The 27,428-nt window shown below is 43.3% G+C and overlaps 1 protein-coding gene across 6 annotated transcripts in view; it reads right to left on the bottom strand.

The window, feature by feature from the left end:
• The window catches only part of cpne4b (copine IVb), a 564,934-nt gene that overhangs the window by 119,574 nt on the left and 417,932 nt on the right, over nt 1–27,428 (bottom strand). For all 6 annotated transcript variants that reach the window (XM_072283307.1, XM_072283308.1, XM_072283309.1 and 3 more), the window contains 2 exons: nt 24,019–24,204; nt 8,400–8,471 (listed from right to left, as the gene is read on the bottom strand). In XM_072283307.1, coding sequence (XP_072139408.1) covers nt 8,400–8,471; nt 24,019–24,204 — 258 coding nt within the window. The remainder of the gene's footprint in view (nt 1–8,399; nt 8,472–24,018; nt 24,205–27,428) is intronic.

Below are 27,428 nucleotides of genomic sequence, written 5' to 3'. Positions count from 1 at the left end.
AAGAGGGTTAACATCTAGCGGAGCGGTCATTGTCGGAGTGGTAAGGCTTTGGCTCAAAAGGATTTTGGCAAGAACAGGAGAAGGCAAGGTGAGTAGGTAAGTTCATTCCTTATTTCTTATTTCTTATTTAACTCTTGAGAGAATGGGGGTATATCTACCGGGCCAGTGTTCTGTTCTGGGTGTCAAATATGGGATTTCTGCAGGACTACCAGTCTCCCCGATGGCCACAGGTGCATCGAGATGCAGCTTCTTAGAGACCATGTTAAGGAACTGGAGACGCAGCTTTGTTTGGGAAAGTGAAGCAGTGATAGACAGGAGCTACAGGGAGGTAGTCACCCCAAGGCTGCAGAAGATGGATAAATGGGTGACTATCAGGAGAGGGAAAGGAGAACATCAGATAGTGCAGAGCACCCCTATGGCCTTCCCCTTCAACAATAAGTACTCCATTTTGTTGGGGGGGAACCCATCTAGGGGAAGCAACAGCCTCTGGCCCTGAGTCTGGCCCTGTGGCTCAGAAAGGTAGGGAACTGAAGAGGATGGCAGCAGTCATACGGAACTCTATAGTCAGGGGGACACATAGGTAATTCTGTGGACATGAAAAGGAAACATGGATGTTTCTGAATGTGTCCATGATAACCTGAAAAGGGAGGATGAGCAGCCAGAAGTCATGGTACATATAGATACCAACGAAATAGGTAGAAAAAAGGGAGGAGGTGCTGAAAACAGAATGGAGGGAGTTAGGAAGGAAGCTGAGAAGTAGAACCTCAATGGTAGTAATCGGGATTGCAGCCTGTGCTATGTGACAGTGAGGTTAGGAATAGAATGGGGTGGCAGATACGCGTGGCTGAATAACTGAAGCAGCAGTCAGGAATTCAAATTTCTGGATTGGGACCTCTTCTGTGGCAGGTGTGACCTGTACAAAAGGGACTGATTGCACTTGAATCCAAGGGGGGGCCAATATTCTTGCAAGCAGGAAGCTGTTGGAAGGGGGATGGGAACCAGTGTGATAGAGCTGAGAATGAGACAACAGGTTTACAAGAAGATGATGGATGTATATGAATGTAAGGAAGGACAGGCCAATGCTGGGGTACAAATGCCAAAAGAGCAAAGAGTTAAATTGTACCACAGAGGCAAAATTCAAAAGGGCACAGAATGCAGGACTGAGGGTACTGTATTTAAACACACATAGCATTTGGAATAGGTAGACAAAGTTGTGGCACAATTAGAGATAGCTTGGTATAACGTGGTCATCACTGAGTCATAGCTGAAAGAAGGGTATAGTTGGGAGCTTAACATCAAAGGATATACTTTGTATGGAAAAGACAGGCAGGAAAGCATAGATGGTGGTGTGGCTCTGTTGGTAAGAGATTTAATTACATCTTTAGAAAGAGGTAACATAGGGTCAGCGAATGTTGAATCTTTGTGGCTGGAGTTAAAGAAACTGTAAAGGTTAAAGAACCATAATGAGAACTATATATAGGCCTCCAAATAGTAGCCAAGATGTGGGGTTGAGATTGGAAAGGGAACTGGAAAAGGCATGTAATCAGGGTAATATCACAATTGTAACAGGGGACTTCAATATGCAAGGGGATTAGAAAATCAGGTTGGTGTTGGATCACAAGAGAGGGAATTTGTTGAATGCCTATGAGATGGCTTTTTATAGCAGTTTGTGCTTGAGCCTACTCAGGGAAAGGCCATCTTAGACTGGGTGTTATGTAATAACCCAGATCTCATTAGGGAGCTTAACGTAAAGGAACCCTTTGGAGACAGTGATCATAATATGATTGAATTCATACTGCAATTTGACAGGGAGAAGCACAAGTCACATGTATCCATATTGCAATGGAATAAGGGGAATTACAGAGGCATGAGAGGAGCTTGCCCAGGTGGACTGGAGGGGGATACTGGCGGGGATGACGGCAGAACAGAGGTGGGTGAGGTTTCTGGGAATAGTTCACAAGGCGCAAAATAGATATGTCCCACAGAAGAAGTTGTTCTCAAATGGCAGGGGTAGGCAACTGCGCCTGACAAAGGAAGTTAAGGACTGCATAAAAGCCAAAGAAAGGGAACATAAGGCAGCAAAAGTGAGCACGAAGTTGGACGATTGGGAAGCTTTTAAAATCCAACAAAGGGCAACTAAAAAAGCTATAAGGGAAAATATTAACTATGAGGGCAAACTAACCAGTAATATAAAGCAGGATACTATAAGTTTATTCAATTATATAAAGAGTAAAAGGGAGGTGAGAGTTGATATTGGACCACTGGAAAATGATGCTGGTGGGGTCGTAATGGGGACAAAGAAATGGCAGATGAACTTAATGAGTACTTTGCATCAGTCTTCACTGTGGAAGATACAAGCAGTGTGCCAGAGGTCCATGAGTGTCAGGGAGCAGGAGTGAATGCCATTGCAATTAAAAAGGAAAAGTGCAAGGTAAACTCAAAGGTCTTAAGGTGGATAAGTCACTTGAACCAGATGGACTATATCCACAGTCCTGAGAGACGTTGCTGAAGAGATAATAGATGTATTAGTCATGATATTTCAAGAATCAGTTGATTCTGGTATGGTCCTGGAGGACTGGAAGATTGCAAATGGCACTCCACTCTTTAAGAAGGGAGGAAGGCTACTACTACTACATCGACTCAGGCCTAGGGTGCCAGCATCAGGCAGGAAGGCTAAAGAATGGAAATTATAGGCCAGTTAGCCTAACCTCAGTGGTTGGGAAAGTATTGGAGTCTATTATTGAGGATGAGGCTTTGGGGTACTTGGACACTAATGATAAAGTAAGTCAAAGTCAGCATGGTTTCTGTAAAGGGAATTTTTGCCTGTTAGAGTCTTTCAAGGAAGTAATAAGCAGGGTGGACAAAGGAGAGGTAGTAGATGTCATTTATTTGGATTTTCAGAAGGCATTTGACAAGGTGCCACACATGAGACTGCTTAACAAGATAAAATCCTATGGTGTAACAGGAAAGATACTGGCATGGATGGAGGAATGGCTGACAGGCAAGAGGCAGTGAGTGGGAATAAAGGAGGAATTTTCTGGTAGGCTGCCAGTGACTAGTGGTGTTCCTCAAGGGTCAGTATTTGGACTGTTACTTTTCACATTGTTTGTTAGTGATTTAGAGGATGGAATTGATGGCTTTGTGGCAAAGTTTGCAGATGATATGAAGGTAGGTGGCAGGGTAGGTAGTGCTGAGGAAGCAATGCGATTGCAGGAAGACATAGGCAAATTGGAAGAATTGGCAAAAAGGTGGCAGATGGAATACAAGGTTGGGAAATGTATGATAATGCATTTTGGTAAAAGGAACAACAGTGCAGACTATTATCTAAATGGGAGAAAATTCAATCATCAGAGGTGCAGAGGGACTTAGGAGTCCTTGTGCAAGACTCCCAGAAGGTTAAATTACAGGTTGAGTCTGTGGTAAAGAAAGCAAATGCAATGTTGGCATTTATTTCAAGGGGAATAGAATATAAAAACAAGGAGATATTGCTGAAGCTTTATAAGACACTAGGCAGGCCGCACTTGGAGTATCGTCAACAGTTTTGGGCCCCATATCTCAGAAAGGATGTCATTGTTATTGGAGAGAGTCCAGAGGAGGTTCATGAGGATGATTCCGGGAATGAAGAAGTTAACATATGAGGAGCGTTTGGCAACTTTGGGCCTGTACTCACTAGAGTTTAGAAGAATGCGTGGGGATCTTATTGAAACCTATAAAATGTTGAAAGGACTAGATAGGGTGAGGATAGGACATGGAGAAGATGTCTCCTCTGGTGGGGATATCCAGAACTAGGGGGCACAGCCTCAAAATCTGAGAGGCAACCTTTTACAACAGTGGTAAAGGGGAATTTTTATAGCTAGAGAGTAGTGGATCTATGGAATTCCCTGCCACAGACTGCGGTGAAGGCCAAGTCCGTGGGTATATTTAAAGCAGTAGTTGATAGTTTTCTGACTGGCCAGGGCATCAAAGGATATGGCGAGAAGGACGTAGGATTGAGTGGGATCCGAGATCAGCCATGACGGAACGGCAGATGGGCTGAATGGCCTAATTCTGCTCCCATGTCTTATGGTCTTACGGCCAGCAGCTCGCCAGAGGCCTCTGCCCTGGGCCAATCTTTCAGTCTTTCAAGGTGTAGCCCATCAAAAGTCCTTCCACTCCTAAGGATGAGGTCTTTGGAGCTTCTGTGGTGTTAGTGCTAAGTCTTTAAGGGATGGGGTCGCGAGCCCCATACCTAACCCTTCTCCTTTCACAGCTGGGCTTGGGGCCATCCAGGACAAAGGTTTTATAGACATTTAGCCCCAATCTAAATCAGGGGGTAGCTGCTGGTGGGACGGTGCCTTCAACCTGCACGGAATGCAATGTTTCAAAAAGACAACTTACAGGCCTCTTGAAGGTATCCTTGGTGGAAGGGATGAGAGAAGAGGGACTGGTGTTCAGAGTAGCAAATGTCAGTCTTGCCAACAAAGCTCACATTTCAAGAATAAACATGAATAAGTGTTTTTGAACATAACTCACAACTGAAAGAACTGAAGCTGATCTACAAACTGTATTCATAAAGTGATTTCATTTCATGGGTTACAAAATTGCCTGAGCTTTAAATCATGCTGATTGACTGTCAGCAGCAACTTCTCCCTGTCTGTCCACAGGGACAGACAACGGCTGTTAGTGTTTATTATGCCCTGATGAGAAATCTGAGTTTTAGATTAATGAACAGAGACAGTACATTCTTTTCGAAACTAAGATTCGCTTTTCATTTCAGACAAAGGACGTAGGATGCCATTCTAACAATGGAATCAGAGCAGTCCGATGCACAAAGGAACTGATGCACTACAAGGATGCAAAATGTGACCGGTTGGGCAAGGGAAGAGCTAGTGCAGATGGAGAGGACACAGTGGTAAAGCTGTTGTTCCATTGCCCCAGCAATCCAGGATCAATCCAAACCCTCTGGTGCTGTCTGTGTGGTGTTTGAATGTTCTCCCTAAGATTGCACCAGTTTCTTCTAGATGCACCAGTTCCCTCCCTTGTCCCAAATACATACAGATTGGTGGGCTTTATTCACCTGGATGGTAGAATTGATGAAAATGTTAATATCTATTTATTTTTTTACTTAAGAGTTACAGCACAGTTAACAGGTCCTTCCATCAAGCCCGTGCCACCAATTACACCAATGTGACCAAATAACCTACTGTCACACAGCCCCTTCGGACCCAAGTGCCAGATCACACAGAGACAGGGAAAGGTTAAACAAAACTTGGAATTTTAATAACAAAATGAAACAGGTAAACTTGCAAGGTCTTGGATAACTCGGGATTACTCAACCAGAACTTCATTAGGCAAAGATCAGAACGACTGAGCGAACGAAAGGTTAGCATTGCCCTTTGAAATACACTCCAGGGCAAGAAGGAATCTGTGCCCAGCTGATAAAGCCCCAGACTAATCACAAGCTTACAAGGAAGTATTCTAATAAGAGACAAAAGTCCAAGGATACTCAGTTGGACACCTGCAATGTCTTAGAAAATTACCTGGAAGTAATCAAGGACAATTGCAAGCTAACTGGAGAAGACTTAACAATAACACATTAAAAACCTGAAGCTCAACAATACAGAATACCTGCAAAGTCTCAGAGAATTAGTTGGAAGTGTTCAAGGACAGCTGCAACTTAAATGTAAACTAAAGAAGACTTAACACATAAAAAACCCAAAGTGAAACAATACAGGTAGCTATAATAAATAAGATGTATAGAATACAAAAACGAAGCAATCGCAAAAACCTCAGAGCCCTCAGAATACTCTATCGACGACCTGAGGTCACAAGACCCATTAACCTGTACATCTTTGGAATATGGGAAGACACCGGAACACCTGGAGGAAATACGTGTGATCATGTGGGAGAGAGTTAACACTCATTACAGACAGTGGTAGAATTGATCCCAGGTAGGTAGCATTGTACTGGGGTTTCGCTAACTACTGTGCAACCATGCCACCTGGGAGAATAAGTTAAATTAAAAATTAGTGGGGTGTGAGATTGCTCTGCGAACGTGAATAGACTCAAAGGGCCAAATGCCCTTTCTATTGTCATTGAAAAAGATGGAGTGAGATCGTGAGGTGGGTCCCAGCATATCTGCGACTGCTTGGTTCAGCAACAGGAGGCTACCTTCAAGCTGTTAGCTATTAAAAAAATCACCCACTTTGAAAACTGGAGAAACAATAAAAAAGACAAAAATATCACAAGTTCATCGGAAGACATTTGTACTGAAAAGCAGAATTGCTTTTTTTTTGGCTCCTTTTGAACTCCTCTGTAGGGATCACAAAGCAGGTTATACATAAGCAATTGTGTTTGCAGTTTAGTCACTGTTATAACGTAGGAAGCACAGTGCTATAATGACCTAATATTCTCCTCTAAATGCTGATGATGAAGGAATAATTAATAACCAGGGTACTCTCTCCTTCTTCAGAGAGTAGGTGGAATTTTAGTGAAACATTTCATACCAAAGGAAAAACACAGCTCCTTCACTCTTTCTGAGCTCAAACTCAAAAGTGGGACTTGAATCATGAGCTCTCAAGATAACGATAGAAAACCAGGGATTAGAAAAACAAGACCAAAAGACAGAGGAGCAGAATTAGGCCATTTCACCCATCGTGTCTTCTCTGCCATTCCATCATGGCTGATTTATTTCCCATCTCAACCCCATTCTCCTGCCTTCTCCCCATAACCTTCTTACTAATTAAGAACTCATCAACCACTGTTTTAAACATACTGAATGCAGACATCCCACCTCTCCCGGAAGTTCCGGGAGTCTCCTGCAAATTAATAGTGGCTCCCTGATGCCCGCAAATTATATACAATGTCCCGGAAATTGATTTTTTTTGACAGCGAGCGTGAGAGGACGTGCGAGAGAGAGCGAGTACAAGAGCAAGAAAGCAAGTGCGAGAGAGCGACCGCGAGTGAGAGCGACCACGAGAGACAGAGCGTGTGCATGAGAGTGAGAAAGCAAGCGCGAGAGCGCGACCGCGAGTGAAAGCGACCACGAGAGAGAGAGCGCGAGAGCAAGAGAGCGTGCGCGCGAGAGAGAGGGCGAGAAAGCAAGCGTGAGCTGAGAGCGATCACGAGCAAGAGAGCATGTGTGCGCGATAGAGAGAGAGCAAGAGCAAGAGTGAGAAAGTTCCAAAAAAAGTCAGAGTGGCAGAGTGTTCCAAAAATGTACATCACCCCAGACTACACTAAAGTGTAGCCCTGCCTAATAGGGGTCAAAAATAATGACAGTGTTGCTCGCTGCACTGTTTGCATCAGTGACTTTTCTATTGCTCATGGTGGGTTAAGACTGTAAAAGACGTGTTGAGGTGAGTTTAACAGGTGTCATTTGTTCTTTAGCATAGCTAACGTTATTTAAACCAGCTGGCTGGCTGCTAAGGAGCTACTCTATTGCAGACATCCCACCTCTCCCAGAGGTTCCGGGAGTCTCCAGCAAATTGATGGTGCGACCTCCCTGAAATGAGTTTTTGCAGGGTGGGATGTCTGTGAATGGCTTGGCCTGCACAACCATCTGTGGCAATGAATTCCACAGGTTCACCACTCTCTGGCTAAAGAAATTCCCCTCATGTCTCTTCTAAAGGAGCATCCTTGTATTCTGATGCTGTGCCTTCTGGTCCTAGAACCTCCCCCCCCCCCCAGTATTGGAAACATCCTCTGCGCATCCAGTCTATCTAGGCCTTTCGATATTCGGTAGGTTTCAGTGAGATTCCTCCTTATTCTTCTAAACTGCAGTGAGTACAGGCCCAAAGCCATCAAATGCTTCTCATATGTAAACCCTTTCATTGCCAGGATCATTCCTGTGAACCTTCTCTGCGCTGTTCCTTCTAAGCTGTGTGGGTGCATGGCTCCACAGTATCTGACATGCTCTTAAGCACATCACCTTTGTTGCTGCACAGCTGGAATTTTCTTTCATATAATGTTTTATTAAAGTGCCGCGCAGTTGTCAGGCCGTGTAAAAATTTCCTGCTCAGAGCAATGGTTGGTCCGCACAGCTGTAAAAAATTAAAGGGAACATTGCTCCTCTGGACCCTCTCCAATGCCAGTGAGGAATTAGTTTCCTTAAATTTAGCTCTTTGTTAGTGAAACATGTTGCTAAAAAGAAATTATGACTCAACATATATTCAAATACATCAAAGAAAATCATTTTTTTAAAGCCAGTTGTAATAATTGGTGAACAGCTGAACTGCATAGCAGATCACTCATTTTGGAAGACTATGTGGGAGAAAGCCGAGGCAGAACATTCCGGAGAGGAGCTGGAAACCACTGACAGCAACATCTGGATTTCCACATCTATGTGTCTAGTCCCATTTCCTCCATTTCACTATTCATTGTAAATTCCAGGCTGTTATTAAACACCAGAAATGACCTACTGTAATTGATGACTTTCCTGCGGTATTCCCTTGTTTCAGGAGTGATTTGGAAAGCTTCCTCTGGGAAATAATCTGTAAGAAAACAAACAAACAAGACAAATAATATCTCACAGGTCATGGCAGAGAATGATACAGGGCGAATACATTTTGAATCATGTTACACAGCTACAAGAACTGGAATGACAACTTCAGTTAAACAGCAGCTTCCATGCAGCCAAATGTCCTGAATTTAAAGGAGGGAAGAAAGATAGAAAGTTGGAAGGAAGGAAATTCCAAAGGATAGAACCTTAGTAGCTCAGGGCACAGTGGACAATGCTCGAAAACTACATATAAGGCCATCAGATATAGGAGCAGAATTAGGCCATTTGGCCCATCCAGTCTGCTCCATCATTTTATCATGGCCGATCCATTTTCTCTCTAAGCCCAATATCCTGCCTTTTCCCTGTATCCCTTCATGCCCTGACTAACAAACAATCTATCAACTTCTGCCTTAAATATACCCAATGACTTGGCTTGCACAGCTGCCTGTGGCAATGAAATCCACAGATTCACCACCCTCTGGCTAAAGAAATTCCTCCTCATCTCTGCTCTAAAGGGACACTCCTCTATTCTGAGGCTGTGTTCTCTGGTCTTAGACTCTCCCACCATAGGAAACATCGTCTCCACATCCACTCTATCAAAGATTTTCAACATTCGATAGGTTTTAATGAGGTCACCCCTCATTCTTCTGAATTCCAGTGAGTGAAGGCCAAGAGCCATCAAACGCTCCTCATATGACAAGCCTTTCAATCCTGGAATCATTTTCGTGAACTTCTTTTGAACCCTCCCCAATGTCGGCACATCCTTTCTTAGATGAGGGGCCCAAAGCTGCTTACAATGCTCCAAGTGAGGCCTCACCAGTGCTTTATAAAGCCTCAACATTATATTCTTGCTTTCATATCTTCTGATAACTCAACATAAGAAGATCCCATCTCTAACCTGCTCTTCACTCTGTATAAAGTGCCAGGATCTGAAATTGTGGAACTTGTGGAAATGGTCATTACATGAAATAGTTGGATTAGTGGTCAAAATAGTTGGCCTGGAATTCTGGAATGATTTGACGATTTTAGTAAATTATTCTGTTATTTACATGCAGTGCTGGATGACTACGTTCAAGAATGATTGAGGGATGAACATTAAAGCAATGCAGATAGCTTGAGGGCTGGAGATAAATTTTTAGGGCAGCAGATATAAGGAGAAAGACAATGGAGGGAAGGAAACTAACGATGAGAAGTTTAATGTTCAAAGTTCAAAGTAAATTTATTATCGAAGTGCCTTAACAGTACCTCACCATATGCGTACAAACCCGAGATTATTTTTTTGTAGGCATCACAGTAAATACAGGAACTACACAGAATCAATGAAAAATGCAATTTGTGCAAATACAAGAAGTAAGAGAGAAAAAATGAAATAATAAATTAACAAATAAGCAAACAAACAATAAATATTGAAAACATGAGATGAAGTGTCCTTGAAAGTGAGATCACAGCTTAAAGGAACAGTTCAGTGATGGAGCAAGTGAAGTTAAGTGAGGTTATCACCTGTCGTACGAGCCTGATGGTTGAGGGGCAATAACTATTCCCAAACCTGGTGATGCAGGTACTGAGATCCTCTACCTTCTTCCTGATGGCAGCAGTGAGAAGAGAGCATGGCCTGGTGGTGGGGGCAACACACACAAAGTGCTGGAGGAACTCAGCAGGCCAGTCAGCATCTATGGAAAAGAGTACAGTTGACATTTTGGGCCAAAGCCCTTCGGCAGGGCTGGAGAAAAAAAGCTGAGGAGTAGAGTTAAAAGGTGGGGGAGGAGAAAGAGAAACACAAGGTGATAGGTGAAACCTGGAGGGGAGAGCTGTTGTAAAAGAGCTGGGAAGTTGATTGGTGATAGAGATACAGGGCTGGAGAAGGGTGTGTCTGGTAGAAGAGGACAGAGGCCATGAAAGATAGAAAAGGGGGAGGAGCACCAGAGGGAGGCGATGGGCAGCAAGGAGATAAGGTGAGAAAGGGAAAAGGGGATGCGGAATGGTGGAGCCAGGATGGGGGGGCATAACCAGAAGTTTGAGAAATTGATGTTCAGCCATCAGTTTGGAGGATACGCAGATGGAATATTAGATATTGTTCCTCCAACCTGAGTGTGGCCTCATCATGACAGTGGAGGATGCTATGGATAGACATATCGGAATGGGAATGGGAAGTGGAAATAAAATGGGTGGCCACTGGGAGATTCCACTATTTCTGGCACTTTTTTCTGGACGGTGGGGTTCCTTGATGATGGATGCTGCTTTCCTGTGACAGTGCTCTGTATATAAGTTCTCAATGGTGGGCTTTTCGTAGGCTTTTCTGTCCAAAGGCATTAGTGTTTCTATATCAGGACATAAAGCAACCTATAGAACATCTATAGAAGTTTGTGAAAGTTTTAAATAACATGACAAATCTCTGCAAACTTTCTTTGCTGATGTGCTTTCTTTCTGATGGCATTTATGTGCTGGGCCCAGGACAGATCCCCTGAAATGATAACACTGAGAAATTTAAAGTTGCTGACCCTCTCCCCCTCTGATCTCCAAATGAGAACTGGCCCATGTACCTCCAGCTTCCTCCTCCTGAAGTTAATAATCAGCTTCTTGGTATTACTGAGATTGGGTGAGATGTTATTTTCGTTGCACCACTTAGCCAGGTTTTCAATCTCCCTTCTGTATGCTGATCCATCATCACCTTTGATTTGGCCAACAACAGTTGTGTCATCAGCAAACTTATTTATGGTATTGGAGCTGCACTTAGCCTCACAGTCATAAATATAATACAGCCTTGAGATTGGGCAATTTTGGGAGAGATTTTGTTGCCAATCCAAACTGACTGGGGTCTGCAAGAGAGGAAATCAAGGATCCAGTTACACAAGCAGGTATAGAGGCCAAGGTCTTGGAGCTTATTGATTAGTTTTGAGGGGTTGATAATATTGAATGCAGAGCTGTAGTCAATGAAATCATCCTGATATATGCATCTTCACCATCCAGATAGTCCAGGCCTGAGTGAAGAGCCTATGAAATGTCATCTGCTGTTGACCTGCTGTGACGTAGGCAAAATGGGGCTGAACCAAATCACTCCTCAGGCAGGAGTTGATAAGTTTCATCATGATCCTCGCAAAGCACTTCATCAGAGTGGATGAAAGTGTGCTAATGGATGATAGTCATTGAGGTGGGTTACCACGTACTTCTTGGGCACCGGTATAATTGAAGCCTGCTCGAAGCAGGTGGGTACGTCAGACTGCCGAAGCGAGAGGTTAAAGATCTCAGTGAACACTCCAGACAGCTGACCAGCACAGGTCTTCAGTACTCAACCAGGCACACCGCTTGGGCCAGATGTTTTCCGCAAGTTCACCATCCTGAAGGATGCTCTCAGAGACTGAAATCACAGGATCGTCGGGGGCAGTGGTAGTTCATGAAGGTCCCTGCCTGCTTTGTCTGTCGAAGTGAGCAGAAAAAGCATTGAGCTCATCTGGGAATGATACATCGTTGTCACCTACGTGGCTTGGTTTCACTTTGTAGGAGGCGATAGCATTCAAGCCCTGTCACAGCTGTCGAGCAACCATCAGTGATTCCAGTTTGGCTTGGAATGGCCACTCATGTGAGGTGACTTTCTAGAGATCATACCTAGACCTCTTGTATTTTACTTGGTAGCCAGATCTGAATGCCACTGACCTGGCTCTCAACAGATCTTGGTTCATCCCTGTTGCCTGGATTAGAGAGTAGTTACTATAAGGAGAGATTAAATAAATGTCTTATCTGGAGTACTGCGGGCTGGTGTGTGACCTGATCAAAGTATATGGACTTGCGAGAAACATTGAGAGCATAGATGGTCAGAGTCTGTTTCCTCAGGATGAAAATATCAAATACTAGAGGCCATAACTTTAAGGTGAGAGGAGGAAAGTTTAAGGAGATATATGAGGCAGGAAATGGTTTTTTTTACAGCGAGTGCCTTAAATGTACCGCCAGGTAAGTGGTGAAAGCAGTTATGATAGCAATGTTTAAGAGGCTTTTACACAGACACATAAATAGGCAGGACTCTGAGGATATAAACCACGTACACGGAGATGTGCAGTTTTAACACCTTCAGTATGGGCCAAAGGGCCTGATCTTATACTGTACCTTTCCAAGTCACATTGCTCAATAACTTTTGCTTTAGCACTAAAAATTTTAAAAAAAAGACTTGGGCTTCTGTAACACCTACTGTAATTTTAGAACATCCTAAAGTACTTCATAATCAACAAAGTGCAGTCACTGTTGTAATATAGCAAGTAACATATCTGCTTTGTATATAGACCAGCTCCCACAAATAGAATCATCCTTTCAATATGTCAGTTCAGAGATAAATATTTGCCTCAGCATCCACTTCCCACAAGAGCATTGTAATAAAAGATAACAGGGATATCTCCCAGCTCTTCTCCAAAACGGTGACGATGGGATAACGTCTCCAGATACCAAAGCAGAACAAGCCAGTCTATTGTTCATTCTAAACGACGGCACTCCTGATGGTGCGAGCTGCTTTGTTCCTGCACTGCATCATCAGCCAGAGCCTCCGTGTTCTCACCTTTGAGTTGGGTCTAAAGATTCCTCCCACCAACAGAATGTCAGGGTAGAAGAGTAGATACATAGATCTAACTTTTTGGTCTGAGTGTCTTGATGTATTTATTTTGTGTTAGTGATACAGTGCAGTGTAGGCCTTTCACACCCTTCAGACCACATTGTCCTAACACCCTCCGTCAAACCCCATTAACCTGAACCTAATCACACAACAATTTACAATGGCCAATTCACCTACCTGGTGCTCTTTGGATGGCGGGAGGAAACGAAAGGACCCAGCCGAAAACCACGCATTCCGCATACAGAGACCCCCTACGGAACAGCCCCGGAACTGAACTCTGAACTCCGGTGCGCCCACGCTGTGGCAGCATTGAGCCAACTGCTACGCTACCGTGACTTTCCAGCCTTTCTGACCCTGCCGGTTATCCCTTGGGGGAGAATAAACGTTCGACCATTTCAGGCCGAGGCTGGATAGGAAGGCGGCAGAAGCCAGAATAAGAAGGTGGGGGAAGGGGAAGGAGTGAAAGCTGGTAGGTGAGGGGAGAGGTGGGTATTGTGGGGGAGGGGTGGAAGATGTTCATATTCCATCTGGGCAGCCTCCAACCTGATGGCATAAATATGGATTTCCTTCTCTCTTTATCCATTACCTTCCTCTAGTTGCCCTCCTCCTTCCCTTTCTTCCATGGTCCACTGTCCCCTCCTATTAAATCCCTTCTTCTCCAGCACCTTACCTCTTCCAACTATCACCTCCCAGCTTCTTACTTCACCCACTCACCTTCCCCCTCACCTGTCATCTGCCATCTTGTACTCCTCCCCCTCCCCCACCTTTTTTATTTTGGCTTCTGCCCCCTTCCTTTCCAGCCCTGATGAAGGGTCTCAGCCCAAAATATCAGCTGTTTATTCTCCTCCATAGATGCTGCCCAATCTGCTAATTTCCTCCAGCATTTCCTGTGTTGCTCAAGACTTCCAGAATCTGCTGAATCTCTTGTGTTTATGGCTATCCCATGTATCAACTCCTCTGTGCTCCTATGCAAATTTCTACAATATTCGTTGAAACAAAATTTAAGTATGTGAAAGACACACAGTTCGTTTTTTTCTATAACAGAGAAAAAACAAGGGTGGCAATGCAGTGAAGCAGATCAGTCACCAGAGGGCAATATCAGTTTCTGGAAGGTCAGTTCAACAGTTCTTAGGCATCTAGATCATGGTGAAAGGACATCAAGAACGAGACACGTTATAGTGTGAGAGGAATCTGGGATAGAAAGAAAGGCAGAGGGGGAGCGAGGTGTGGAGAGAGAGAGATAGGGAGCAGTGAGACACAAAGCAAAATAAACCAACAAATTGAGCCAGTGAAAGGAATGGAGTGAGACAAGAACACAGAAGATATAAGCAAGAGTAGGCCAGCAGGGTCTTTAGGCCTAAACTGTTATTTGATATGGCCGTGGCCAATCAATGCTGCTCTCAACTCTTCTACTGTGCCACTTCTCCATGCCCCTTTATTCCTCAATATACGACCTCCTCTTTAAGTACTTCCGATGATTCAGCTTCCACCACCTGCTGAGGAAGAGAATTCCTGAGATTCACCACCCTCTGTGAGAAGACATTTCAACATACCTCAGTTTTAAAGGACCAGCACCTTATCTTGTAGATATGTTCCCTTGTTCGAGACACTCTCAATATTGAGAGCATCTTGACATACGCCTTGTCAAGCCTCTTCTTCAGATCTCATACTTTTGATCAAGGTCACCCCTTATTCTTCTAAACTCGTAAACAGAGGCAAAAACTGTTTAGTTTCTCTTGCTAGGACCATCCTGTCATCTGAGGAATTAGCCTGGCGAATTTGCTTTATACTGCCTCCAATGCCTATTTTAGGTAGGAGGACCAAAACTACATAGCCTTTCAAGTGAGACCTCACCAGCATCCTGTACAATTACAGCAAAACCTCCCTTTTTAAACTCCAACCTCCGCAATGGAAGGCAAAATGCCACTTGCCTTCTTAACCACTCGTTGGACATGCTTTGCTGCATTTTGTGGTTCATGCAGTCTTTCACTCCCCTGCGTTCTCTCCATTTAGATAATAATCCTCCTTTCATTTTTTTTTCTTACAAAAGTGCATCACGCATAGTATTCCACGTTAATATCCATTTGCTAGTCTTTAGCCCATTCACAAATTCTGGATCTCATTGCAAAATCCCAGTATCCTTACCACAAACACGAGAAAGTCTGCAGATGCTGGAAATCCAAAGCAACGCACACAAAATGCTGGAGGAACTCAGTAGTTCAGGCAGCATCTGTGGAAAAGACTAAAGGGTCGACGCTTCATGCCAAAACCCTTCTCCAGGACTGAAATGAAAGGGAGAAGACGCCAGAATAAAACGGTGGGGGGAGGGGAAAGAGGCTAGCTGGAAGATGAAAGTGAAGCCAGGTAGACGGGAAGGGTAAAGGGCTGAAGAAGAAGGAATCTGATAGGAGACAAGAGGGGACCATGGGAGAAAGGGGATTAGAAGAATAGGGGAGGGAGAGGGAAAGAACTTTTTATTGGAAGGAGAAATCGATATTCATGCCATCAGGTTGGAGGCTACCCAGATGGAATATAAGGCCTAAGAGGAGGCTGTGGACTGACATGTTGGAATGGGAACAGGAACCGGAACTAAAATGTTTGGCACCAGGAAGTTCCACTTTTGGCAAATGGAGCGGAGGTGCTCAATAAAGCAGTCCCCCAATTTAGGATGGGGGGGGGGGGTCTCACCAAGGTAAAGGAGGCCAGATCGTGAGCACTGGACACAATAGACAACCCCAGCAGATTTACAGGTGAAATGCTGCCTCGCCTGGAAGGACTGTTTAGGACTGTGAATGGAGGTGAGGGAGGAGGTGAATGGGCAGGTGTAACACCAGAGCCGCTTGAAGAGATAAGCACTGGTAGGGAGATTAGTGGGCAGGGATGAATGGAAAAGGGAGGCAATCTCTGCAGAAAGTGGTGGGAGGCAGTAGTAGAGGTAAAGTTATGCTTAGTGGTAGGATCCCTTTGGAGATGGTGGAAGTTGCGGCTGATGATTTGTTAGATGTGGAGGCTCGTGGGCTGGTAGGCGAGGACATGAGGAAGTCTATCACTGTTGAGCTAGTGGGAAGATGTGGCGAGCGCACCTGTTCCGGAAATGGAGGAGATGCAGATGACGGCAGCATCAATAATGGAGGCAGAGAAACCCTCTTCCTTAAAGAAGGACGACATCTCCGATGTCCTGGAAAGGAAGGCTGCATCCTGGAAAAAGATGTAGTGAAGGTGAAGGAACTGAGAAAAGGGAATAACATTTTTACAGGAGACAGGGTGTGAAGAGGTATAGTCAAGACTACCAGGGTAATTGGTGGGTTTATAAAAGATGTCAGTTGACAGATTATCTCCAGAGGTGGAGAAAGGGGAGGGGGTGTCAGAAAAGGACCAAGTGAATTTAAGGCCAGGGTGGAAGTTGGAGACATAGTTGATGAAATTGACGAGCTCAGCACGGGTGCTTGAAGCAGCACCGATGCAGTTGTCAATGTAGCAGAGGGAGAGTTGGAAAACATTACCACGGAAGGCCTGAAACAAGGACTGTTCAATGTAGCCAACGAAGAGGCAGGCATAGCTGGGGACTAAACGGGTGCCCATGGCTACTTCTTGAGTCTGAAGAAAGTGGAAGGAGCCAAATGGTAACACAAAATGCTTTTTGTCCTTTATGTCACTGACAAATTTGGAAACTTTACATACTGTTCCTTCCTCCAGGTCATTAATGTCAGAAGTGAACAGTTGCAGGCCAATAAAGGATCCTGTGGCACTGGCTACCTCTTCCAGTATCAAACAGGGCCATCTTTTCCAACTCTCTATTTTCTCTGAGACAGCCATTTTCCAATCCATTCTAACACAAGTTTTAGAACATTAAAAGGAAAGATGATAAGAGATTCAAACGATAAATAGACTAAGAGAGAAACTAAAATCTTGAGAGGAGAGTGAGAAAGAGAGAGAATGATAAGCTATCATAGAAGGGTCTCGGCCCGAAACGTCGACTGTACCTCTTCCTAGAGATGCTGCCTGGCCTGCTGCATTCACCAGCAACTTTTAAGTGTGTTGCTTGAAATTCTAGCATCAGCAGATATTTCCTCGTGTTTGCATATCATAGAAGGAAATTTGACCTCCTGAGATTGTTGAACATAGATGGAAGTTATAAAAAGGATCCTGTGGTTCCCCAGCATGTATGACAAATAAACTTTCTCGGGCTTCCAGTCAGGTACAGGTATTGATTCTAATCAACATTTCGATAACAAACTCTGCCATCTTCTTCAGGGATGAACCCTGTAGAAGATGGCAAAGTTTGTTATTGAAACGTCGGTTATAATCAACAACTGTACCTGGCTAGAAGCCTGAGAAGAATTTATAGATGAAGGATCCTTATAAAAGATTGTGATTTTGCAGCCAAACCAGTCCTAAATCCATCAAAAGTATGGTAAATAGGGTTGATAACTGATGATGATACCAGTTTTTGACAAATTCAGCAAATGAAGAGTAGTAGGCTCATTAAACATGTGCTTGTCTGACAACCAGGTCGTTGTCATGGCGTTGGATTGTGTGAAAGATCACAAGGCAACGAAAGTCAGGCCCTCTATGTGAATGGGCAAATTTGCATTTTTTTGTAATTTATTATTTATTGAATTTCATCATCAAACAAACATTTCCATGAGATGTATTTCAGATACTGTACATATATATCATATAATCATATTTGTCACCAATTCAATGTTCATTTCTGTTATCAGGAGTGGAGCCAAAAAAAAGAGAAAAGTTTTGCAATTCTTGCCCATCCAATATATAAATAACCATTTTCTATGTTGGGCTAGCTTTTGTGCTATTTATTGAGGCTAAATTTGTTACTTGTGACAATGGATTGCATTTTTAAGGGTAATGGTTGCCCATGTTAACTTGGGTAGGTCTTTAACGCATACTGTAACACACACTACATACGTGATGGCTTGCTCAGTTTCTTCACTGAGAACACACATAAGCTGAAAACAAGCTGGAATGGAGCACCTCATTATCTGATGAGGGAAATGGGATGCCTGTGACATTGATGGGTTATTGGACCATTACTTTTATTTATTATTTATTTTTATTTGAAGATAAAGTGTGGAGTAGGCCCTTCTGGCCCTCAGAGCCACATCGCACTACATCCCCCCCCACCCAATTTAACCCGAGCCTAATCACAGGGCAATTTACATTGACCAATTAACCTACCAACTGGTACACCTTTGAACTGTAGGAGGAAACCGGAGAACCTGGAGAAAACCCATACATTTCACTGGGAGGATGTACAGACTCCTTACAGGTGACATTGGAATAGAACTTCGAATTCCAACACCCCAGGCTGTAACAGCATTGCGTTAACCATTACACTACCAAGACGCCCCAGTCATGAAGTTCAGGAATACAGGTGAATGGCAAAGAGGATGAATCACAGTCAAATTAGATTCAGAAAGAGAAATAAAAGGGGGGGGGAGGGAGGGAGGGAGGGAGGGAGAGAGAGAGAGAGAGGGAGAGAGAGAGAGAGAAGGAGAGAGAGAGAGAGAGGGAGGGAGAGAGAGAGAGAGAGAGAGAGAGAGAGAGAGAGAGAGAGAGAGGAAAATAAGCAAAATAATTGAAATGCATAAGTTATAGAAATAGTAGGGACTATGACTACATGCTAACTTCAAGAACGAGATTCCATAGTTCCAATTGTTACCTTTTCTAGGCCAGAATAATTGAGTCATGCTTGAGCAATGCAAATCACATTATTACCAGCACTCTAAGGTCATTACGCAGCAACTCTTAAGAGTTTACTGGGCAATTAACACAATGAGTTCTTGCTATTGCAAGGCTGGCAGTGAGCCATCATTTTCATGAGGTTAACAGCAGAGCAGTACAACTCACCCAGCAGCTCGTGAAGCAAAATGTTATTCACGGGCTTGCTCTCGCTCTCACTCTCACCACAAGCTGCTGGACGACTGACAAATTGGAAGTGGCAAGCTATTAAATTCACTGTTTATAATCCAAGCAAATTGTTGTCCTGTTGAATTGCATGTTTCTGGTTGTGACGAACAAAATAGCGATGTGTAGCTTGTGATATCTACCAGTGTACACAGAAAGAGTGAGGAAAGCTCACATGAAAGTAATTTTGAAAATGAAGCAGAGCCTGGAGTCAGAAGTTGGTAAAGTGCAGGAGCTGAAACATAAAGTGATAGAAATAAAATGGAATCTACATTAAAGGTAACTGAAAGCATTAGTGAGATGAGGAGAACCTTTCGTACAAAGAGGGTGTTTGAAATTTGAAACAGCATTAACATGTTTGTGCAAAGAAAAAATGTCACATATTTACATGGAGCATGATCTCTTCGTCTCCCCCTCCCTCCCATCCCCCTCTCTCCCACTCCCTTTCTTCCTTCCTTCCCTCTCCTCTTTCTCTCTCTCCCTCTCTCTGCGTTCAACACAATCATTCCTCAGAAACTGATTGGAAAGCTGAGCCTACTGGGCCCGAACACCTCCCTCTGCAACTGGATCCTAGACTTCCTGAGTGGGAGACCTCAGTCAGTCTGGATTGGAAGCCGCATCTCCAACACCATCACACTGAGCACGGGAGCCCCCCAGGGCTGTGTGCTCAGTCCACTGCTGTTCACTCTGCTGACCCACGACTGTGCTGCAACACACAGCTCGAATTACATCATCAAGTTCGCCGACGACACGACCGTGGTGGGTCTCATCAGCAAGAACGATGAGTCAGCATACAGAGAGGAGGTGCAGTGGCTAACAGACTGGTGCAGAGCCAACAATCTGTCTCTGAATGTGAACAAAACAAAAGAGATGGTTGTTGACTTCACGAGGACACGGAGCAACCACTCTCCGCTGAACATTGATGACTCCTCCGTAGAGATCGTTAGGAGAACCAAATTTCTTGGTGTTCACCTGGTGGAGAATCTCACCTGGTCTCTCAACACCAGCTCCATAGCAAAGAAAGCCCAGCAGCATCTCCACTTTCTGTGAAGGCTGAGAAAAATCCATCTCCCCCCCCCCCCCCCATCCTCAACACATTCTACAGAGGATGTATCGAGAGCATCCTGAGCAGCTGCATCACTGCCTGGTTCGGAAATTGCACCATCTCGGATCGCAAGACCCTGCAGCGGATAGTGAGGTCAGCTGCGAAGATCATCGGGGTCTCTCTTCCCATCATTACAGACATTTACACCACACGCTGCATCCGTAAAGCAAACAGCATTATGAAGGACCCCAACTCTTCTCCCTCCTGCCATCTGGCAAAAAGCACCAAAGCATTCGGGCTCTCACAACCAGGCTATGTAACACTTTCTTCCTCCAAGCCATCAGACTCCTCAATACCCAGAGCCTGGACTGACACCAACCTACTGCCTTCTACTGTGCCTATTGTCTTGTTTATTATTTATTGTAGTGCCTGCACTGTTTTGTGCACTTTATGCAGTCCTGGGTAGGTCTGTAGTCTAGTATAGTTTTTGTGTTGTTTTACGTAGTTCAGTGTGGTTTCTGTATTGTTTCATGTAACACCATGGTCCTGAAAAACATTGTCTCATTTTTACTGTGTACTGTACCAGCAGTTATGGTGGAAATGACAATAAAAAATGACTTGGCTTGACTTGACTTATATTTAAATCAACGTATATACTGTGTAAAACATTGAAGAGTAAGAATTTTGGACAGTTTCAGTGTAAATTAAATGTGACAGAGTAGCAGAATAAAATGGGAAGTATTAAGATGAATGTAATACTGAGGCCCCCAAGTTATTATTAGGTGAATTGCCAGGCAAGTCCTGGACCTTTCTCATCATGGACAAATGTATAAAGCCTTTATTCACTTAATTTCCTTAACTGTCTGATTTGCATCTTAGTGAGAGCAAAGGACGTAGAACAGTGTAGCACAGGAACAAGTCCCACAGCCTACAATATTTGTGTGAACAACGTCAATCTGAACTGCACATCTACCTGCACATGGTCTATATCTCTCTATACTCTGCCTGTTCACGTGTCTAAATGGCTGTAATTGCTATCATATCTGCTTCTACCATTTCCCTGGCAATGTGCTCTACTCTGTGTAAAAAAAAACTTGCCTCATAAATCTCTTGTAAACTTTCTCTAAACTTAAACCTGTACTCTCTAGTATTTAACATTTCAACTCCAGGGATAAAACCCCGATTGTCTGCTCTATCAACACCGCTCATATTTTTAGATACTTCTATCTGGTCGCCCCTCAGATTCTGAAAAACCAACACAGGTTTCTCCAGCCTCTCTTGATAGCTCATTTCTTCTCCTGAAGCAAGTTCTGGCCAAATTGCATATTAAGTACAGTCCAACTCATTGACATTTCAGCATGATGTCAAGGCTACATAGAGTCACAGTGTTAAGCAGAGATACTGAATATCAAGTACCTGTTATAATGTCAAACACAGCCCATTAAACCAATGTACAGTGCTATGAGCACAGACATCAGATAGGCAAGGCTTTGTCAGATTGAAAGAGCCAGAAACTGCAGCAAGTCTTTGAATCAAACATGGATTTAATGGAAGTTAACACACATCAAAGTTGCTGGTGAACGCAGCAGGCCAGGCAGCATCTCTAGGAAGAGGTACAGTCGACGTTTCGGGCCGAGACCCTTCGTCAGGACTAACTGAAGGAAGAGCTAGTAAGAGATTTGAAAGTGGGACAACTTTGATGTGTGTTGCTTGAATTTCCAGCATCTGCAGAATGCCTTGTGTTTAATGGAAGGTACCAGTTTATTAAAAGTGATGGGATCTCAAGGAAAGGAGCTACCTCTGCCAGTTGAATGGTATGGGAGCAGGAAATGCAGTCTAAGGATTAGAATTATACCTTTGAAATACCTGCAGACATGACATGGAACATGTGTGAAAACAGCAAATGGCAAGTGTTGCTATATCAATTATCACATTGAAATCCAAGATCGATAGATTATTGGTAATCAAAGAAATGTGCGGAACAATGAATGTAATTAAGTCTTAAATCAGTGATGGTGCTGGCTGAAGGATTAAGTAGCCACGTTCTGATCTTTTTACTCTTGGGAGCTACACTCTCCGTGTGACAAGGGTCTTCTGTAGTCATGTGGGTGGGACAATCAAATTAGAACTAGACAATTTCTTTCATTGTAAAATAATAGCCAAAGTGAGCATGTCTCAAAATTTTATCCATATGGTTTCCCCAGAAATATTATCCTCCACTAAAGAGCAGTCAGGATGAGGGCATCAACAACACTGGGGATCAGTAACAGGATTCCCATTCTTCTGCTTTATTGCACCCTCTCACCTTGCCAAGAGGTGGCAAATTCATTTCCATCAGCCACATGTTAAGGAAGTGGCCAGTAACAGGACAGTTGTTTTCTCAGTAAAACTGAAGTAATGTATTACCTGTGCAAGTTAACTTTGTGATGTCGGAGGAAGTCAGAGTACAGGAAGGAAATGGAGAGCTTAGTGACATGGTGTCATGACAACAGTCTTTCCCTCAAAACAGAAGAGCTGGTCATTGGCTTCAGGAGGGAGGTGTGTGGGGGTGGTGCACATGCTCCTGTTTCCATCAACAGTGTTGAGGTTGAGAAACTTCAAGATCCTAGGAGTGAATTATCACCTGACCTGGTCCAACCATGAGGACGCCATGACCAAGAAAACTTAGCCTCGTCCCTACTGCCTCAGGAGGCTAAAGAAATTTGGCACGCTCTCATCGACCCTTACCAAATTTTAATCGATGTGTAATACATCCCTTCATTCTCTATACGTCCATACATCTATCTAAGAGTTTCTCAAACACTCTGTCATATTTGTTTTCACCACCAGCACTGGGAGTACATTCCAGTCAACCACCACTCTCTGTGTAAAAAATAAATTTGTCCCACACATCTTCTTTGAACTTACCGCTCTCACCTTAAATGTGTGCTCTCATTTATTAAACATTTTAGCACTGGGAAAAAGATACCAGGTATATGGAGAAGAAAGTTTGAATTGCACCACAGCAGAAGATGAATTTAAATTTACATCGGAATAAATCTAGAATTCAAAAAAACTATTTCAGAAAAAATAGGAAAGATTATGTTCAATCAGACAACTTTTCTTCCCTGTCATGGGATGTGAGCATCTTTTTCAAGTCCTGAACCTGTGGCCTGTCTTCAAAATTAAATTGTTTAGAACACACAATGACTCTGTACCATGCAGCCCCATTGCTAGGCAACGATGGGTCTAGTTTTCAGAATAGGATCAAGAACTTTCTCACACTTATCATAGATTTCTCTGAGCAGTAATGTGATTTATTTTTGAAAAAAGAGGAATTATGTCAATTGTCTCAGGAATATCTCAAATGGATGACTACTCCACAGCATGGTGTACGAGAGATGAATTCTCTGTCCTCCTTTACCTTCTTCAGCTCTGTCACCGAGGATAGGCATAACTGAAACCCAAGACTTCACAAGGAAGAATAAGAGCTTAATCATTTGAGACATTAAATTTACTAAAAAAATTCTGGATTAAATACCTTTCCTGGAAGGCATGATTTCCAACAGTGCAGAAATTCTACAGCAACTATGTGTATATTGCAAAGACTACATGTAAGATTCACAAAGTGTTTAGGAATATGGTGAAAGTGTGTGAAAGATAGGATGAATAATAAGGATCCTGAAGAAAGGTCTTGGCCAGAAACATCGGCTGTTTATTCATTTCCATAGATGCTGCCTAACCGGCTGATTTCCTCCAGCATTCTGCATGTGTTGCTCTGGATTTCCAGTATATGCAGACTTTCTCATGTTTATAAATAGTAAATGCTTATTGGAGTCGTTGCATAGTATGACATATTTTCAAGCCTCTGGAAGAGGTCTTGAACCCACAACCTTCTGATTCAAAGATGAGAACTGTACTGCTGGTGGTATATAGTTCACCGTGGGTAAAGGCAGAAGGCACATGTTCCAGTTGTTTGCTCGAAATGTTTACCTGTCCAAGAGTGCATTCCATTCCTCCAAGGAACTCGGCATCTTTCACCCCATTATGCAAGTGATTGCTGCCAATATCGTGGACCTCAAACCTCAGCCTCTGGACCTCCTCAAAGTAAAAATCCACCGTGTAAACTTTGGAAAAGACAGGGTTGATGCAGGTGCGGATAACCTCAGTCCGGTCAACCTGTTGAAGGAACACATCAGAGATATGGATTATCTTTGGGAAAGAATGCATACAAGATTATAATAATAATCATATAAGATTATAATCTCAGATTTTCCACTTATAAATGGATGACAATTTGGAATTCACTGCACAGGGAAAGGTAGAGTGAACTTGAGCCCCTAAATTAGATTGTGGAGATTGAATCAGTTGCTATATTTTCCTAAACTCTGAAACCCTGCCACTCCTATGTTTAACATAGGGGAGATAATGGGAGTCAAGCAACCTGCTTTGAAGGTGTGGCTAGCTATATTAATGAGTGTGGAAGTCTCCAATTTAACCTGTTTCGCAAATTTAGTCCTAACTTCCGGAAACATGGCAGATGAAAGGAGACAAATGCAAGTCTGTGGATAAGATCACTGCCTTGCAACATAATTCCTGTTCTGGGATGTCTAAGAGTATCTGTTTACTGTAGGCTCCGGAGTATTGGAGATTTTCATCCAATACTCTCCATTTTGCCAGGTCTTGAAATCAAAGGGAACAAAATGGACTTTAATGTGGCAAAGTTGTCACAAAACATGTTAAGGAGCATTATTAAACAAAAAGTAACGCAAAGCTTCAGCAAGCAATGTTATGGCAGACGACCAAATGCTTGGTCAACGATGGTTTAAATAGCATCGTAAAGGGGATAAGGGATTGACAGGTTTAGAAAAGGAATACTACAGTTCAGGGATCTGAAAACTGAAAGTATCACTGTTAGTATGATTAAAAACCAAGATGTCTAAGAGACCCAAATTAGTCACACAGAGATAAGGAAGAGGATTCTGGAGTCAAAAGAGATATTAGATGGAGGAGAGGTTTGGATCTCAAGAATTAGGAAGTTTGAGAATTTTAAAATTGAGGCATGAATTTAGCGAAGAACATCATAGGTAGTGCATGTAGGAATGATGGGTGAATGGCACTTAATGCAAGTTAAGTGACTTGGATATTCTCAGAGTTCAAAGTACATTTATTATCAAAGTACATATATGTCACCATATACTACTCTGAGATTCATTTTCTTGCCAGCATTCACAGTAGAACAAAGAAAGCGAATTGCTATTCACATATCATTCCTGTACCCACTCACTTATACAGCAGGTTTTTCTTGGAATACTGTAGCCTTAGAAATAATAAGAGCATAGAAGCAAGCTTCAGCAGAACTATTAAAACACAAAATATGAAATTGAACAAGTGAGCATTTACAGACATCCCACCTCTCCCGGAAGTTCCGGGGGTCTCCCGCATATCGATAGTGGCTCCCTGATGCCCGGAAATTATATACAATATCCCGGAAACAGATTTTTTTGAGAGGCAGGGCAAGCATCCTGATTGGTCTCTCTTCGTGCTAAGAGTGGTTCCCAACCACCGGCCCGCGAGGAAACGATACGAGTCAGCTACACCTTTCCTCATTCTCTGACACGCACTGTTGAATTTTAGCGCACACGAGGTCATCAGTGACCCAAGACGTGCAAAGGAATGGGTCCGTGACCCATTTGTGAATGTCCCTGGTGAATCATCCATGTCAGCGCGGGAAAAAGATCAACTCCTGGAACTTGCAAATGACGACGGGCTGAAAAGTATGTTTGACATAACATCTCTGCCGGCATTCTGGATCAAAGTCAAGGCTGAATATCCTAAGATAGCCATGGAAGCACTGAAAATGTTGCTTCCATTTCCAAAATATCTCTGTGAAGCGGAGTTTTCTGCAATGAAAACTAAATTGCGGAATAGACTGGATATAAGGAACCCCCTTCAAGTATCGCTGTCTCCCATCACCCCTCGATCAAGCCCAGGGCTCCCACTGATTCAGCGATATTGGTGTGTTGCAATGATTTTATATGTTCATACGGGGGAAAAATGCGCTGTGTGTTTAATATCCAAACGTTACTTAAAATGTTATGATGCGATTGACTTATCACCTATATTCCGGTTGTGATTAACACCCCCGGCCCCGGTCGGCGGGTCCGCAAGAATGTTGTCAATATTAAATCGGTCTGCGGTGTAAAAATGATTGCGGACCCCTGCTAAGTAGACCTATCAGTTTTCTCTGTGGGCGGGCTTTACAGTCGACCTCAAAAATAATGACAGTGTTGCTCGCTGCACTGTTTGCAACAGTGACTTTTCTATTGCCCTTGGTGGGTTAAAATGTAAAAGACATGTTGAGGTGAGTTTAACAGGTGTCATTCATTCATTAGCATAACTAACGTTATTTAAACCAGCTAGCTGGCTGCTAAGGAGCTATGCTTTTGATGTCCTACTTGATGAGGCCAAACTCCCTGTAGACTTGCTTAAAGTTGCAATAGAATAAACATGATAATATAATATAAGTACATATTTTAATGTCACATTTTCTGCATATACCCAACTTGGTTTACAGATTAGACAAAATCACTAAACAAAGTATTACATACACCCTTGGAGGTTGAGGGGCGGGGATGCTACCTCCCTGAAATGAGTTTTTGCAGGGTGGGATGTCTGCATTTATCCATAACATCCCTAGCACTGATTAATTACAGAGCTACTAAATATTATTTTAATTTAACTTCAAGCATCATTATTGATATGTGAAGTGTCAAAAACCACAGGATTTACTCTGTTAACTAGAAAACTGCATTAAAATGAATGATAGTGTATGAAGCATAGAAGAACTGTCAAAATATTCTGTTTTGGGAATTAATGCTGTGTCAAAGACAGTCACTGAGACCATATCTCAGCATCAGTAGTGTCCTTGCCTCCTAGTTAGAAGTTCCTATAATTAACATTGCAGAGATCTGAGCACTAATTGTGGAGGAATGTGAAGTTGCGGTCCCTCCCCACCTCTGATGAGAACTGACTCATGGACCTCCAGCTTCCTCCTCCAGTACTCAATAATCAGCTCCTTGGTCTTGTTGACATTCAGTGAGAGGTTGTTGTTGTGGCTCTACTCAGCCAGATTTTCAATCTCCCTCTTATATGCTGATTTGTCACAACCTTGATTTGGCCAGCGTCAGGGGTGCCATCAGTAAACTTAAATATGGCATTGGAGCCTCACAGTCGTGAGTAGAGCAGGTGGCTAAGCACACAGCCATGTGCACCTGTGCTGATAGAGATTGTGGAGGAGATATTATTGCCAATCTGAACTGACTGGGGTCTGCAAGACAGGAAATCGAAGATCAAATTGCACAAGGAGTATTGAGGCCAAGCACCATCTGCCACAGGCTTTC

The sequence above is a fragment of the Mobula birostris genome, chromosome 19 (assembly GCF_030028105.1).
Source record: "Mobula birostris isolate sMobBir1 chromosome 19, sMobBir1.hap1, whole genome shotgun sequence".
Taxonomy (NCBI): domain Eukaryota; kingdom Metazoa; phylum Chordata; class Chondrichthyes; order Myliobatiformes; family Myliobatidae; genus Mobula; species Mobula birostris.
The sequence above is the reverse complement of the archived record's forward strand: the minus strand, read 5'-3'. Positions and strand labels throughout refer to the sequence as shown.